The following is a 13113-nucleotide window of genomic DNA, read 5'->3' on the forward strand; positions in this document are numbered from 1 at the left end:
AATTATTTTTGGATTAGTTCAATGTAATAGAGGGTAAATAGTTGTGTTTAATTTTCTTTTCTCCTACTTTTCCAAGTGAGATGGAATGATAACTTGCTTATTTGTTCCATGATAGCATATTTACTAGTGTGTAATTTGTTCTTGTCAGTTTCTTTTCATCCAACTCTATCATTTGTATTTTGGCTCTTGAGATTTCATGATATATTCTTTTATTTTGTGTTGACATGAGTTGTTAATTATTAATTTAGTGCTATAAATTATTATATTAATTGTTAAATTACTATATTAATGTTGTAAATTAGTGCTATAAATTACTAAATTAGTATCACAATTATAAAAATTTGATTAGCTGATTTTTTATGTTATAATCCTTACTTATTTTTCTATGAAGTAATTGTACCTATATATTGTCAATGAGTACAGAAGAATAAATATCTCTGATTATTTACAAATTCTATTATTTTACATAGTATCAGAGCGTTTTTCTTAAAGGACCTCTTGAATTAAATCTCATATTCCTCTTCGTAAAATTATATGGCTGAACTAACTTTTTTCGTATCCAACAACCAAACACCACCGATTATCATCCACCAAGATAACTCTATATTTTCTATTAATACCATATTAGATGAGACGAACTACTCGTTATAGTCTCAACTCATAGATATGCGAATTGGTGCTTGAAATAAAACTGGTTATCTTAATGGAGAAACGAAAAAGTTTGCAACCGAAGACCCCAATTACAAAACATGTGTCATCGAGAATTAGAAAGTAAATAGTTGGCTTATTGACTCAATGAGTCCATCCCTTATGCAGTGATTTATTCGCCTTCCCACATCCAAGAAAATATGGAAAATTATATCAAGGACTTTTTATGATGGATCAGATGAAACCCGTCTATTTGAGTTAAACTAAAAGACTTTTTTTTACATTATAAAATGGTAGACCACTGTCTATTTACTATAATAAATTTTTTGTTATGTTTCAAAAAATTTATCATAAGACTACTTCTCAAGCAGAAAGAGTTGAAAGAGTTATCCAGTTGCATTCTATAATAGCTAGACTTCGAGTTCATATTTTTTTAAGTGGACTTGATTCTGAATTTAATCAGGTTCGTGAAGAAATCTTGTGAAAACATCTAAAACTGGATTTAGAGGGTGCATATATAAGAAAAGACTACCAATAACGACAGACAATGGGAGGTTCTCGAGTGATCTCAAAAAGCTCAGTCATTCTTGCCAACAAAAAATTGCATGGATCATCCTCGACGTCAGCAAAAACTCGAAATAATCAATCTTTTAGAAAGTCCAATAATTTTATATGCCGTCATTGTCGTAAAACATTATAAACAAAAATGTTATAAAATCATTAGTTATCCTGAATGGTGAAATTTCTCAAAGAAATCACAGAAAATGATTGTAGAGAAAGCTATGATGACATCGTCTAAGGAAGTTTAATATAATACGAAGGATAATTTACAGCCTATAGCAAATGTTGCTCACTCATGTATTATTAACTAAGAAAATTTCTTTTCTACAACTTCTAAGAATATAACTTGGATTATTGATACAGGTGCATCTAATCATATGACTAGAGACACTAGTTAGTTACAATCCATTCGTTCATCTTCTCAATCCATTATGTCTACAGCTAATGAAAGTACAACTCCTATTACTGAAGAATGATATAATATTTTGTCAATACGCTCACTTTGGATACAGTTCTTATTGTCTCATCTCTTGAGTATAACTTTTTATCTGTGAGCCAAATTACCATATCCTCGATTGTACAGTAACTTTTTGGCCTTCTTTTTATATATTTTAAGATATTCTGACCTAAAAGATTCTTGATTATGGTGTAAGCGAGACAAACTCTACTACTTGGAATTGATTGAAAATGGAGAACAAAAAGTTAGTTATGTAAGTCAAATTAGTAGTGAAGAGAAAACTCGAACAACTATATGGTTGTGGCATAGAAGATTGAGGCGTCTTTCTTTTAGATATCTTTAAAAATTGCAACTATGTTCATTTTTAAACTTGGATGTATATGATTTTTATTGTGATATTTGTGAACTAGTTAAAAGTCATGGTGTAGAAGATTGTGGCATATTTCTTTTATATATCTTTAAAAATTGCAACCACGTTCATTTTTTAACTTTGATGTATATGATTTTCATTGTGATATTTGTGAACTAGTTAAAAGTCATCCTATTACTCACTTACCTAGTATGAATAAATGTTCTGAACCTTTTGTTGCCATAAATTCTGATATTTAGGGTCCTACAAAGGTTCTTTCTCTATTTAAAGTTTTATATTTTATTAAATTCATTAATAAATGTACTAGAATGACTTGAGTTTCCTTAATTTAGAGAAAAAGTGATATTTTTACAGTTTTTCAAACATTTATAGTTTAATGGGAACTTAATATCAACGTCAGATTCATGCTTGACAATCTAAAAACACAAAAGAGCTTGTTAAAGCAAAGTTTAAAAATTTTCTGAGTTAAAAAGGTATTCAACTTCATACCTCTTGCATATATACTCTGCAACACAACGGGTTAGCGGAGAGGAAGAATAGGCTGATAATAAAGGTGGTTCATGCATCACTTTTTGGTATGAACATGCATCTATTTTATTGGGGTGAGACTATAAAATTTGTTGCTTATTTAATCAATCGGACACCTTCCAAAGTATTGAATTTTCAAACACCACAACAAAAGATGCAATCTTTTTTCTCTATTCCACATGTTCCAAATTTTGAATCAAGAGTTTTTAGATATATTCTCTATGTTCACATTCCTAAAAATCTCCGAAATAAACTTGATTTGTGTGCAAAAAATGTGTTTTTATTGGTTATTTTGATTTTTAGAATGAAAATTGGTATTATGACCCTCAACCTTAGAAATTACATGTGACATTGGGTGCATATTTTCGCAAGGCAAAACTTTATTACTCAGGAGGAGTTCATGCACCTTCTCTTCAGGGGGAGAAATCTGAGGAAGAGAATGTGTTACAAAAAAATTACAGTAAAAGAGATGAAGATGTTTTTTTAGGTGAAAAAAATGTATGAAAATGTTGGGAGAAGTAGTCAAGAAAATTTGGCAAAGAATGATACTGAACTGATGATTCCTTTTAAAAATATGTCAAAATTACCAATAATTGCATATTTGCTTTTGATAACACCATTAACTGAAAAATTAACTCAGAATATCCAGAATACTTCGCCTCAGGTAATTCTAAATCCTTTATCTAATGAAACAAATATTTTTTTTTTAAATTTATGACTCTTAGATATCCACAAAGATCTAACAAATATGTTCTAGAGAAGCAATATGAACCCGATCCTAAAGCCAAAGTTAAATATTCTATTAACAATTATGTCTCTACTTATAAGTTTTCTGAGTTATATTCACTTATTATTAATCAATTATCTGAAGTTTCTATTCCGAGTAGTGTGCAGGATGCATTGCAGGATCCAAAGTGGAAAAAGGCAATGAATGAGGAGATGGAGGCTTTGCAGAAAAATTCTACTTGGGAACTAATTTCATTACCCAACGGGAAAAAGACTATTGAACATAGATGAATGTACACAGTGAAACTTAAAGCAGACTGAAGTATCGATCGATATAAAGCGAGACTAGTTGCAAAAGGGTATACATAGAAGTATGGGGTGAATTACTGAGAGACGTTTGCACTAGTAGCTAAACTGAATATAATTCGCATTCTCTTATCTATAGCAGTAAATCGAAACTAGTCTTTACAATAATTTGATATTAAGAAAGCATTCCTTAATTGAAACTTATAAAAAGAAGTTTATATGGATCTATTACCAGAATTTATACAAAATTCTTTAAGCAAAAATAAAGTCTGTAAATTAAAAAAGTCAGTATATGGATTTAAACAGTCACCAAAAGCATGATTTGGAAGGTTTTTTGCATCAGTGAAAGCTTTTGTTTATAAGTAAAGTAATTCATATCATACTTTGTTTATAAAACATAAAGAAGGAAATGTAATGATTTTAATTGTGTACGTTGATGACATGGCCTTAACAGAAGATGATTATTATGATTGAAATTATTATAGGAGTATTTGATTTTTGATTCGAAATGAAGGACCTCAGATATAGCATATGTTGTAGGTGTCGTGAGTCAATTCATGCATGCACAAAGCGAAGATCATTTAAATGTAGTGTACTGAATCTTGATATACTTAAAGGGTACTCCCAACAGAGGTTTATTAATTTAAAAAAATAGCTCCTCAATAATTAAAAGATACATAGATGATGACTGGGCAGGTGATCAAATGACTAGACGATCCACTTCTAGTTATTTTACTTTTGTGAAAAGTAACTTGGTCACAGGGAAAAGCAAAAAATAAACGTTTGTGGCAAGATCAAGTGCATAAGCTGAACTTTAAGGAATGGCTCATGGAATATGTGAATTGTTATGGATCAAGAGTATTTTAGAAGATTTGAGAATTAAATATGAGAAACCTGTGAGTCTTTATTCTGACAATACAACTGCTATTGAGATTTCACAAAATCCTATACGATATGATTGCATTAAACATGTTGAGATTGATAAACACTTCATAAAAGAAAAGTTGGATCAAAAGATTATACATTTTTCCTTTGTCAAATTTGAAAATCAATTAGCTGACATTCTCATAAAAATAGTTACTGGAAAGAGATTTTCTAAAATGATCAACAAATTGGGCATGATAGACATCTATATTCTAACATGCGGGGGAGTGTTGACATGTGTTATAAATTATTATATTAATTGCTAAATTATTATATTAGTGTTGTAAATTAGTGTTATAAATTACTAAATTAGTATCATAATTATAAGAATATGATTAGTTGATTTTTTGTGTAATAATTTTTATTTCTTTTTTTGTGATATAATTATACCTCTGAATAGTGAAGAATAGAAATTTCTAAATTATTTACAAATTCGATTATTTTACACTTTGCCCAGTACAATTACTTCTATTATGTAGCTAATTGCTGTAGTTTGTTTCTTTATTGCCTCGCCTTGCCATTCTTGATCATGGCTCATCTTAGTTTGTAATAAATATTTGTTCTTCTCACATGCTAATGTTGCGAATTTGATAATAAACATTTTGTATAGGTTCAAGTGTTAAATGTGGATTAGATTAAGATTCTATAAGGAGATGAGATGACCCTTTGATTTTTTTTCTGTTAGAGTCACTTGGTAAGTGATTTTAATTTAACTTGTATAGTATTTTTAATTTTTAATTTGGATAATTTCTATTGAAGCCAAAAAATATCTTTGAACTTCCATTTGTTTTATGTTCCTACTTTATATATATCATATTCTTTAATTTGGTTAATGTGAGATTAAAAACTTTGTCAATCTTTTATATTTTTAATTTGAAGTATTTCAAGTATACATCTTATCCTTTTAAATTTTGTTATCTATAATACATTGTTGATCTTATATCTTATTATGTAACGATACTAATTCTTATTCTTTAAAGTTTGTTCAGGTTTTTGAAGTTGGAAATTACCAAATGGAGATCAAGTTATATAGGTTATAAGCTGAAAATTTGTATATACATCTAATAATACTCAGTGAACAAAATATTTTTGATATTTTAAAATGTCTAAGCAACGGAAATTCAACTTATAGTACTAGCTGTAATGTTCTTATAGAAACGATAGCTCTTTAAGAAATTATGGCAACTTAACATCTTCTCTCTTAACAAGTTATAATTGTGCTATATATGTATGTATAATATATACTATACTTACTCGTAACGAAAGGAAATAATTTCTTTTTTGGGGTTTATACATACTACAAACTGAAAAAGGAAAAAAAGTATATGTTATAACGATTGACCTCATATATACATACAGATACACACATAATATATGTATTATATATGTGATATATGGAATTCGATAATGTATGTAATGTCCAAAATACGTTTCCAATTAAACCTCCTATTGGCATACGTAATAACCCTTTTAATAAAATCAATGTAAGACAAATTTGGTTAGAAATTAAAATATGAAAATAAAAGAAATATTATTGGAGGGAGAAAAGTCATGATGAATAAACACTCCCATCGTGATCTGACCCACTATTTTGGTCATCATCATCATCCTCATCCTCATCTAAGCAAACTGTACTTTGTTTTTCTGATCCGTTGTTTGTTTCTTGTTTTCTATAGCTACTGCTGGTTCTGTCTGGAGATTCAGAATCATCATCATCATCATCATCATCACTTTGGTGTTGTTCGTAAGTTTCTGCAGGTAATTTTTTGTTTGAAGAATTAACACTTTGATCATCATCAGAATCGTTGGTAGTTTCATCATTTGATTGTGATTCTGATTGTGATTGTGATTTGCTGCTGCTTCTTTGACTCAGCGAGAAGAAAGAGTTCTTGCTGCTTTTCCGACCGAAAGAAGTAATTCCTTTCCGGCTGCTGGTTATTTTGTTCTTGTTTCTTCTTGTTTCTTCATCACTGGATATTGAATTAGGGTTTTCGTCTGAAGTTAGAGTACTAGTTTCTTGTTGTTGATAATCATGGCGATCAAACTTATGATCATCAACAACAGGTTTAAACTCCATTGATAAGAAACTGAGAGCTGTTACAACGTCACTTATTAAGGGACGAGCAGTTGCTTCATCTTGCAGACACATGGCTGCAATGGCGACTGCTTGATTCAAATCTCTCTCTGGAAACTTCCTATGGAGAAGAGGATCCGCCATGTCAGGAAACCTCTTAGGGTCTCTGAATATGGGTTGTGCCTGCATGCATATATATAGAGATGAGGTGCTGAAGTAAAAAAAAAGTACACACACATATATATGGATAAATATATATACATATACCCATGAAACTAGGTTTTGCTGATCAGGGGGTTTAGTGGTATCTATAACTCTTCGACCAGTGATGAGTTCGAGCAAGACAACTCCGAAGCTATAAACATCAGATTTAACAGTGAGTTGAGAACCTCTGGCGTATTCTGGAGCACAGTAACCATAAGTACCCATGACTCGAGATGAAATTGGCATTTTATGATCTCCAGGTTTATCCATTCCAAAATCTGAAAGCTTTGCTTTCATTTCTTCATCCAATAAAATGCTTGAAGATTTTAAATCTCCATATATAATCGGAGGATTTGCTTTTTCATGCAAGTATTCCAATCCCTGAGCTGCACCGTATGCTATTCTGATCCGAGTTTCCCAATCTAATGCCTTCCCCTCGCTTTTTATATCTACACTTTCATTTGTACATCAACATATATGAATGCATATATACATATATATAAACACAAGAAGAAGAAGAGATTAGGGTTACCCAGAAGCTGATCTTCTACGGAGCCTTTTGGCATATATTCAAAAACCAAAAGCCTCTGATCGCCGTCTGCACAGTATCCAATCAGATTAACAAGATTTGGATGATGAAGCTGACTTAGCCTCGATACTTCTGCAACAAACTCTTTGTTTCCGTGCAGTCCATTCCTGTCAAGTTGCTTCACAGCCACTACCTATATATATATATATATATACATTTATGTAAAAAAAAATTTATATGTGTATGCATGCAAGATCATGATCATCATGGTGTATATTATATTAATATAACCTGGCCGGTCGATTGAATTGTGCCCTTATAAACACGTCCGAATCCACCTTCACCCAACAAACATTCCTGGCGAAAATTCTTGGTTGCTGTTGCAAGCTCGCGAAATGTAAAGGTTTGTACAGGAGTATTATTATTTCCTTCATCATTACCCCCTGGTTTTTGCCGCTTAATATCTATAAAAAATTAATCAATTAATTAAACCCAATAATAATTTTTTTAAATTGGAAGAGAAAATTATAAATTAAAGAAAATCAAGCATGCAGTACCAGGAGTGGAGGATTCATTGACGTCTTTGGAAGGAGACGCAGGCTCTCTCTTGCTACTGCTTTTTTTGCTTCTCTGCGATGAGAAACATGGAAAGCAATTCATGCTTGGCTGTCACGAAAATTCAAAAAGAAAAAAAGGGAAAATTGCAGAATATAGGTGTATATTGTGTATGTATATATATATATATATATATATATATATATATATATAGAGATTTGAGAAGGGATGGTGGGTCCTTCAAGAAAATTGAAGGACCCTACCGAGGGAATACAGAGTTAAAAGAAATTTTTCTTTTTTTCTTCTGAAAAAGAAAAGAGAAAGCGAGCATGGAGAGCTTTTTGGAGGAAGGAGAAAGGTGGAGAGGGGAAAGACTTTTGGTTATTACAACTCTCCGAGAAAAAAATGGAGAATTGAATGGACATCTTGTAAGGTGGCAAATACACCAAATGTGGCATCTAAATTTCTTTTGTTTTTATTTTTTACTTCTCCCCTTACACTAACAAAAAACTTTTTACTTCCTCAATAATAATAATAATAATAATAATAATAATATCTCTTAATATGACTAAGACAAAAAAACTTATTATAAAGTTGTCGTTGTTTAGCCGTTTATCAATATCTTTTAGTATTATGAGATGTTGGTGTGAATTTTGTTTTAATAATATAATTGATTATTTTTTAAAGACAAATAATTACTTAATTATAGGTAAAACCATAATTTTTAGTTCGTTTTAATAAATTATAAATTTATAATTAAATAAAAGGTCATAAATTTCTATAGTCTCTTACTTAGGCAATATTAAGTTGAGTTTCAATAATAATGAAAGCATACATAAACACACAAGTATAAATTATTTTACATGTTAAAGAAATCTAACTTTTATATGAACACTTCAAGAAAATAAATACATCACTTTTAAGATAGAAAATGATGAGTCTCCACATCTTTTATGATGAAGTCGAATTTGTAAATGAGATCAATAATAATAGCATGAATTCAAGTAATAGAGTCTATTTCTGTTTTTAGTGCGTCCAATGATTTTTTTGAATTCTAATCCTAAAAATTACTATGAGAAGAATTAAATATTACTTGATAATTCAAATATTGTAATAATTTACTTAGTAATATAAGATTAGTACACAATTTGTAAATATATAATATATTTTTTGTGACAATGGTAGAACTAAAATTAATGTTGCTCTTACATGTAATAATATTGAAAAAATATTTGCAGTGTCAATCTTTCTATTACTTGAACACGATACATACATACAAAAATATTTAGAAATATTGATCATATAATTTGTGGCTTTTAAAATGATTTATCTGAGATACTTAGTTCATGTGATGTAAAAGTTATACCTGAGTGTGTTAATTGATTGATACATATTTGTTTCTCTAAGGAGCAAAGTAGTGCCCATAGTATTTCAATATTCACTATGAATTTATTAAGATATGAAATTACATTGTTAGAATTTGCTCCAATAATTGGACTGTATGAGGAAAAAATTGATTCTATATTTAGTCAACTTAGAGATTTTATTTAACTCAACTCAACTTTAATATGACAGGAGTTATAATAGAAGGACCTAAAACCAACATGCACGCATATATATGCAAAAAGTTATGACAAAGATAAGCAAAAGATGATGTATGTGACAATTTTGGAGACTTGGAACTATGTCGATTAAGGGAGAAGCGATAACTTGTACGGTTGACTATGAAGGTGGGCTAGTGGTGGAGTTAGTTGGTCCTGTGGTGGTCAACAGTTGGAGGGTGGTGGTCGTTTATAAAGGTTGATCTCTTATAGTTTTTTTTAATTTTAACAATTAAGATAGAACATAGTTTATAAAAGAGTTTAAAGATTTCTAAATCTAAAACTCTGATACCATTTTAAAAATAATTTTTTACTGATATTTATTTCATTGAATATTACAGCATTATGTATATAAGTTTTCTATAATGAAAAAAGAAATAAACAATTAATTGTAATTAATTAAAAATGATATAATTTTATCATTTAATTTGATTTATTTATTTTCTAAGATGTATTTAATTTTTAATAACATATATTTTTTAATATCCTAATTTATTTTTTCTTTAATGCCATATTTGTTTTTCCTTCTTAATAGTCTTCATCACATTAATGTTTTGAAATCGAATTCAATTATTGATTCCTAAAGAAAAGAATCACAAATAGCGGAAAGACCAATAACTGAAGAATGAACTTTATTATTTTTTAGTGAGAGTGTGAGGTCCACGCGCGACAGAAAAGTAGAAACCCTAATGTTGAGTTTTGACTTTGCTTTAACGAAGAAAGGGGAGGCACTGCCTTGCCCGGAAGAGCACCGATCCACAAAGAAAGTCAAGATACTGCTGGAGGAGAGTCACTCTCTAATACCTGGTGATGATATAACGATGGAGGAAGTGATGGCGGCTGAAGAGAAGGTAATAAATGGAGCGTCGCTCTAGCTGGAAGTGAGCTACTCAAGAAATAATGAAGCGACCCGGCTTGGTGCCACTGGCGATGCATTTGCAATAGGCGAACGCATTCAGGATGAAGCGCTGGTGAAAAGCAAGGTGAGAACAGGGGTGATGGTGCCCTGTTCTGGTGCGACCCGAGCAGCGACCCAAATCATGACCCGGTTGAACCCAACGTAAGCTGAGGTTACTGCGGATGAAAAAATGCTGGAAATATCGATGGCTGTTGGTGAGTTGGTAACTGAGGCAATCTTGCCTTGTTCTGGTGCGACTCAATCAAAATCCTAAGCCGGACTCTGGCTGGCAGTTGAAAAAACATCCCCTGAAGATGAACACATGGCTGAGGTTGTGCTTGGGAGGGGATTTAAGGATGTAACGAAGAGACTATGATCCCTAGTCATTTGGCAGCTGAGCAACCACAAATCCAACACCCAGGGAAATCTCTATTGTCGCAAGGGACACCGACGATGAAAACCTCCTTTAGAGATAAACTCGTCAGTGGTCCTCAGGCAGCAAATAGCTGAGAGGAAATCGAGATCAGGGACAGAGATGTTCAATTTGACATGGAGAATGGAATACCAAAATTATTTTTTTTAATCAGGCACACAATCTCTTAGCATAGACTATGAAACTTACAGTAATCATTCGATTGCTTAGAAAGTCGATTGGTTACAAAGCACTCTGGGTTAAACTCCACAGCTTGTGGAAGCCTAGGGATCGGCTACACCTTATAGACCTTGATAACGATTACTATATGGTCAAACTCTAGTCAACAGAGGACTATCTATATGTTCTTACGGATGACCCTTGGGTTTATACGATAACTACCTCACAGTTCAGCCTTGGCCCCATAGCTTCTCTATTGCAAACCCAGATGTTACAAATGTTATGGCTTGGGTGCGTTTTCCTGGTCTCTCTATCCACTACTACCATAAGAGCATACTTAGAGTTATCTCCAGGGTGATAGGAAAGGTATTTCGCATTGATTACAATACAAAATCCACTGAACGAGGTACTACCCAGTTGGCGGTTGGTATTGACTTGACAAAACCACTAATCTCCAAGTTCATGCTTGATGGGCGACTTCAATGGGTGGAGTATGAGGGTTTGCGAACCATCTGCTTCAATTTTGAAGTTTATGAGCACCTCAAAGATAAGTGCAAGAAGAACGTTGAGATTGTGACTGTTTCAACTAAGAGCGGAAGCACAACTCCCGACGAATAGGAAAAGGTAGCAATACCGGAGGAGACTTACAGTCCATAGGTGCAGGTCCAATATAGGGAAGAAAAACAGAAAGAAAGACCTTAGCTTGCCTGTCAAAGGCATAGAGACTACAAGAGGAAAAAAAAGAATGGGTCAAGGTTTAGTACGCTCACTAACATGGAGGGAGCGTTAGAAAGACCAAATTGGCTAGTGGTGAGAGATCTTAAATAGGTGGAGGCATTAAATGAAAAACATTCTCCATGGAATAAAGGAAAGGCACCAGTGGTGGGAGGTAATGGTCTAAATACAATGGATTTCATCCCTGAAACCATGGACTCTGCCATGTCGGTTAATACAATGCCTACCATTGGACATGTGATGCCTACAAATAGTATAGCCGAAGAAACTAGCAGGATAAAGGGACGCATCAGCCCACATAGCGCAGGAAGAACCCTTATTGAGAAGTTTGTAATAAGTTAGGGTACTACTACACTAGAACCTTCCAGAAAAAAATAATAATAATTGAGGATAAGGCAGACCAAGACGATAAACACAATCGGGTCCCTCCTTTTTGCCCCATGTCACCAACGCTCTCCTTGAGGGATCGCTCTAGGAGGGCAAATAAACTGTCTGATAGACTTGGTATCTGCAAATACGTGAAAGTTAACAAGACTTTTAAAAAATAAATCAAGGCAAAAAAAGTGGATGAAGCACCTAAAACCACTTCATCTGCCATGATCAGCTCCCTGATGTCGAAGCTACAAGAGCTTGCCAATAAAGAAGTAAGCCTCGTGTCGTGCGCGGTGGATGCCTTTCAGAAGGAGCAACCATAGTTTGCATCTTGAGCTTTAGCTCATTTCCATAATTTTTTTTATATGGATTGCCCATTTTTTGTGTGGAATTATCAAGGTGCAGTAAAAGCGGGCTTCTGGCATATCCTTAAATCCTTTGTGAATATCCACAACCCCACCTTGGTGGCTTTGTTGGAGTCTAAGATTGCAGGTGAGAGAGCAGACAAAGTAATTAAGACTTTGGGGTTCGATTACTCTCACAGAGTCGAGGTAGTTGGCTTTTCGGGTGGCATTTGGAGGATGTGGAAAGAGTCTATCCAAGCAAATGTTGAATATAATCACCGTCAATTTATCCATTCCAAGGTTAGCAGGAATGATGGATGACTTCTCTATCTCCATCATTTATGGGAGTTCGAATTCCCAGAAACGCAAAGACCTTTAGGAGGAGCTCACTGCAATTGGGCAACACAATGATCACCCATGGCTCCTAGCTGGGGGTTTTAATGTTATTTTAGAGGTGAGTGACCGAAAATGTGAGACTAAACAATCTGAAGGTTGTGCCTTCTTTAATCACTTCATTGATGTCAACTCCTTGCAGTAATTTGATTATGTTGGCCCTAACTTCACTTGGCGATGAGGACTTTATTTTAACGCCTTGATAGAGCCATTTACAACTAGAGATAGTGTAACCAGTTCTCGGAGGCTACTGTCCACCATCTTCCTAAAGTGCAACAGATCATAGGCCTCTTTTT

General features: G+C 32.8%; 1 protein-coding gene across 1 annotated transcript; it reads right to left on the bottom strand.

The window, feature by feature from the left end:
- Positions 1 to 5785: 5785 nt before the first annotated feature.
- Positions 5786 to 8226, bottom strand: LOC110816336 (putative serine/threonine-protein kinase PBL25). Its single transcript, XM_022044492.2, has 5 exons — positions 7885 to 8226; positions 7619 to 7791; positions 7331 to 7520; positions 6862 to 7247; positions 5786 to 6777 (listed from the first exon to the last, which is right to left on the bottom strand). Exons 1-5 carry the CDS (start codon positions 7985 to 7987, stop codon positions 6070 to 6072), a joined length of 1560 nt encoding a protein of 519 aa, XP_021900184.1. The 5' UTR covers positions 7988 to 8226; the 3' UTR covers positions 5786 to 6069.
- Between the last annotated feature and the right edge of the window lie 4887 nt (positions 8227 to 13113).

This window comes from Carica papaya, chromosome 1 (assembly GCF_054855325.1).
Source record: "Carica papaya isolate Zhongbai chromosome 1, ASM5485532v1, whole genome shotgun sequence".
NCBI classification, from domain to species: domain Eukaryota; kingdom Viridiplantae; phylum Streptophyta; class Magnoliopsida; order Brassicales; family Caricaceae; genus Carica; species Carica papaya.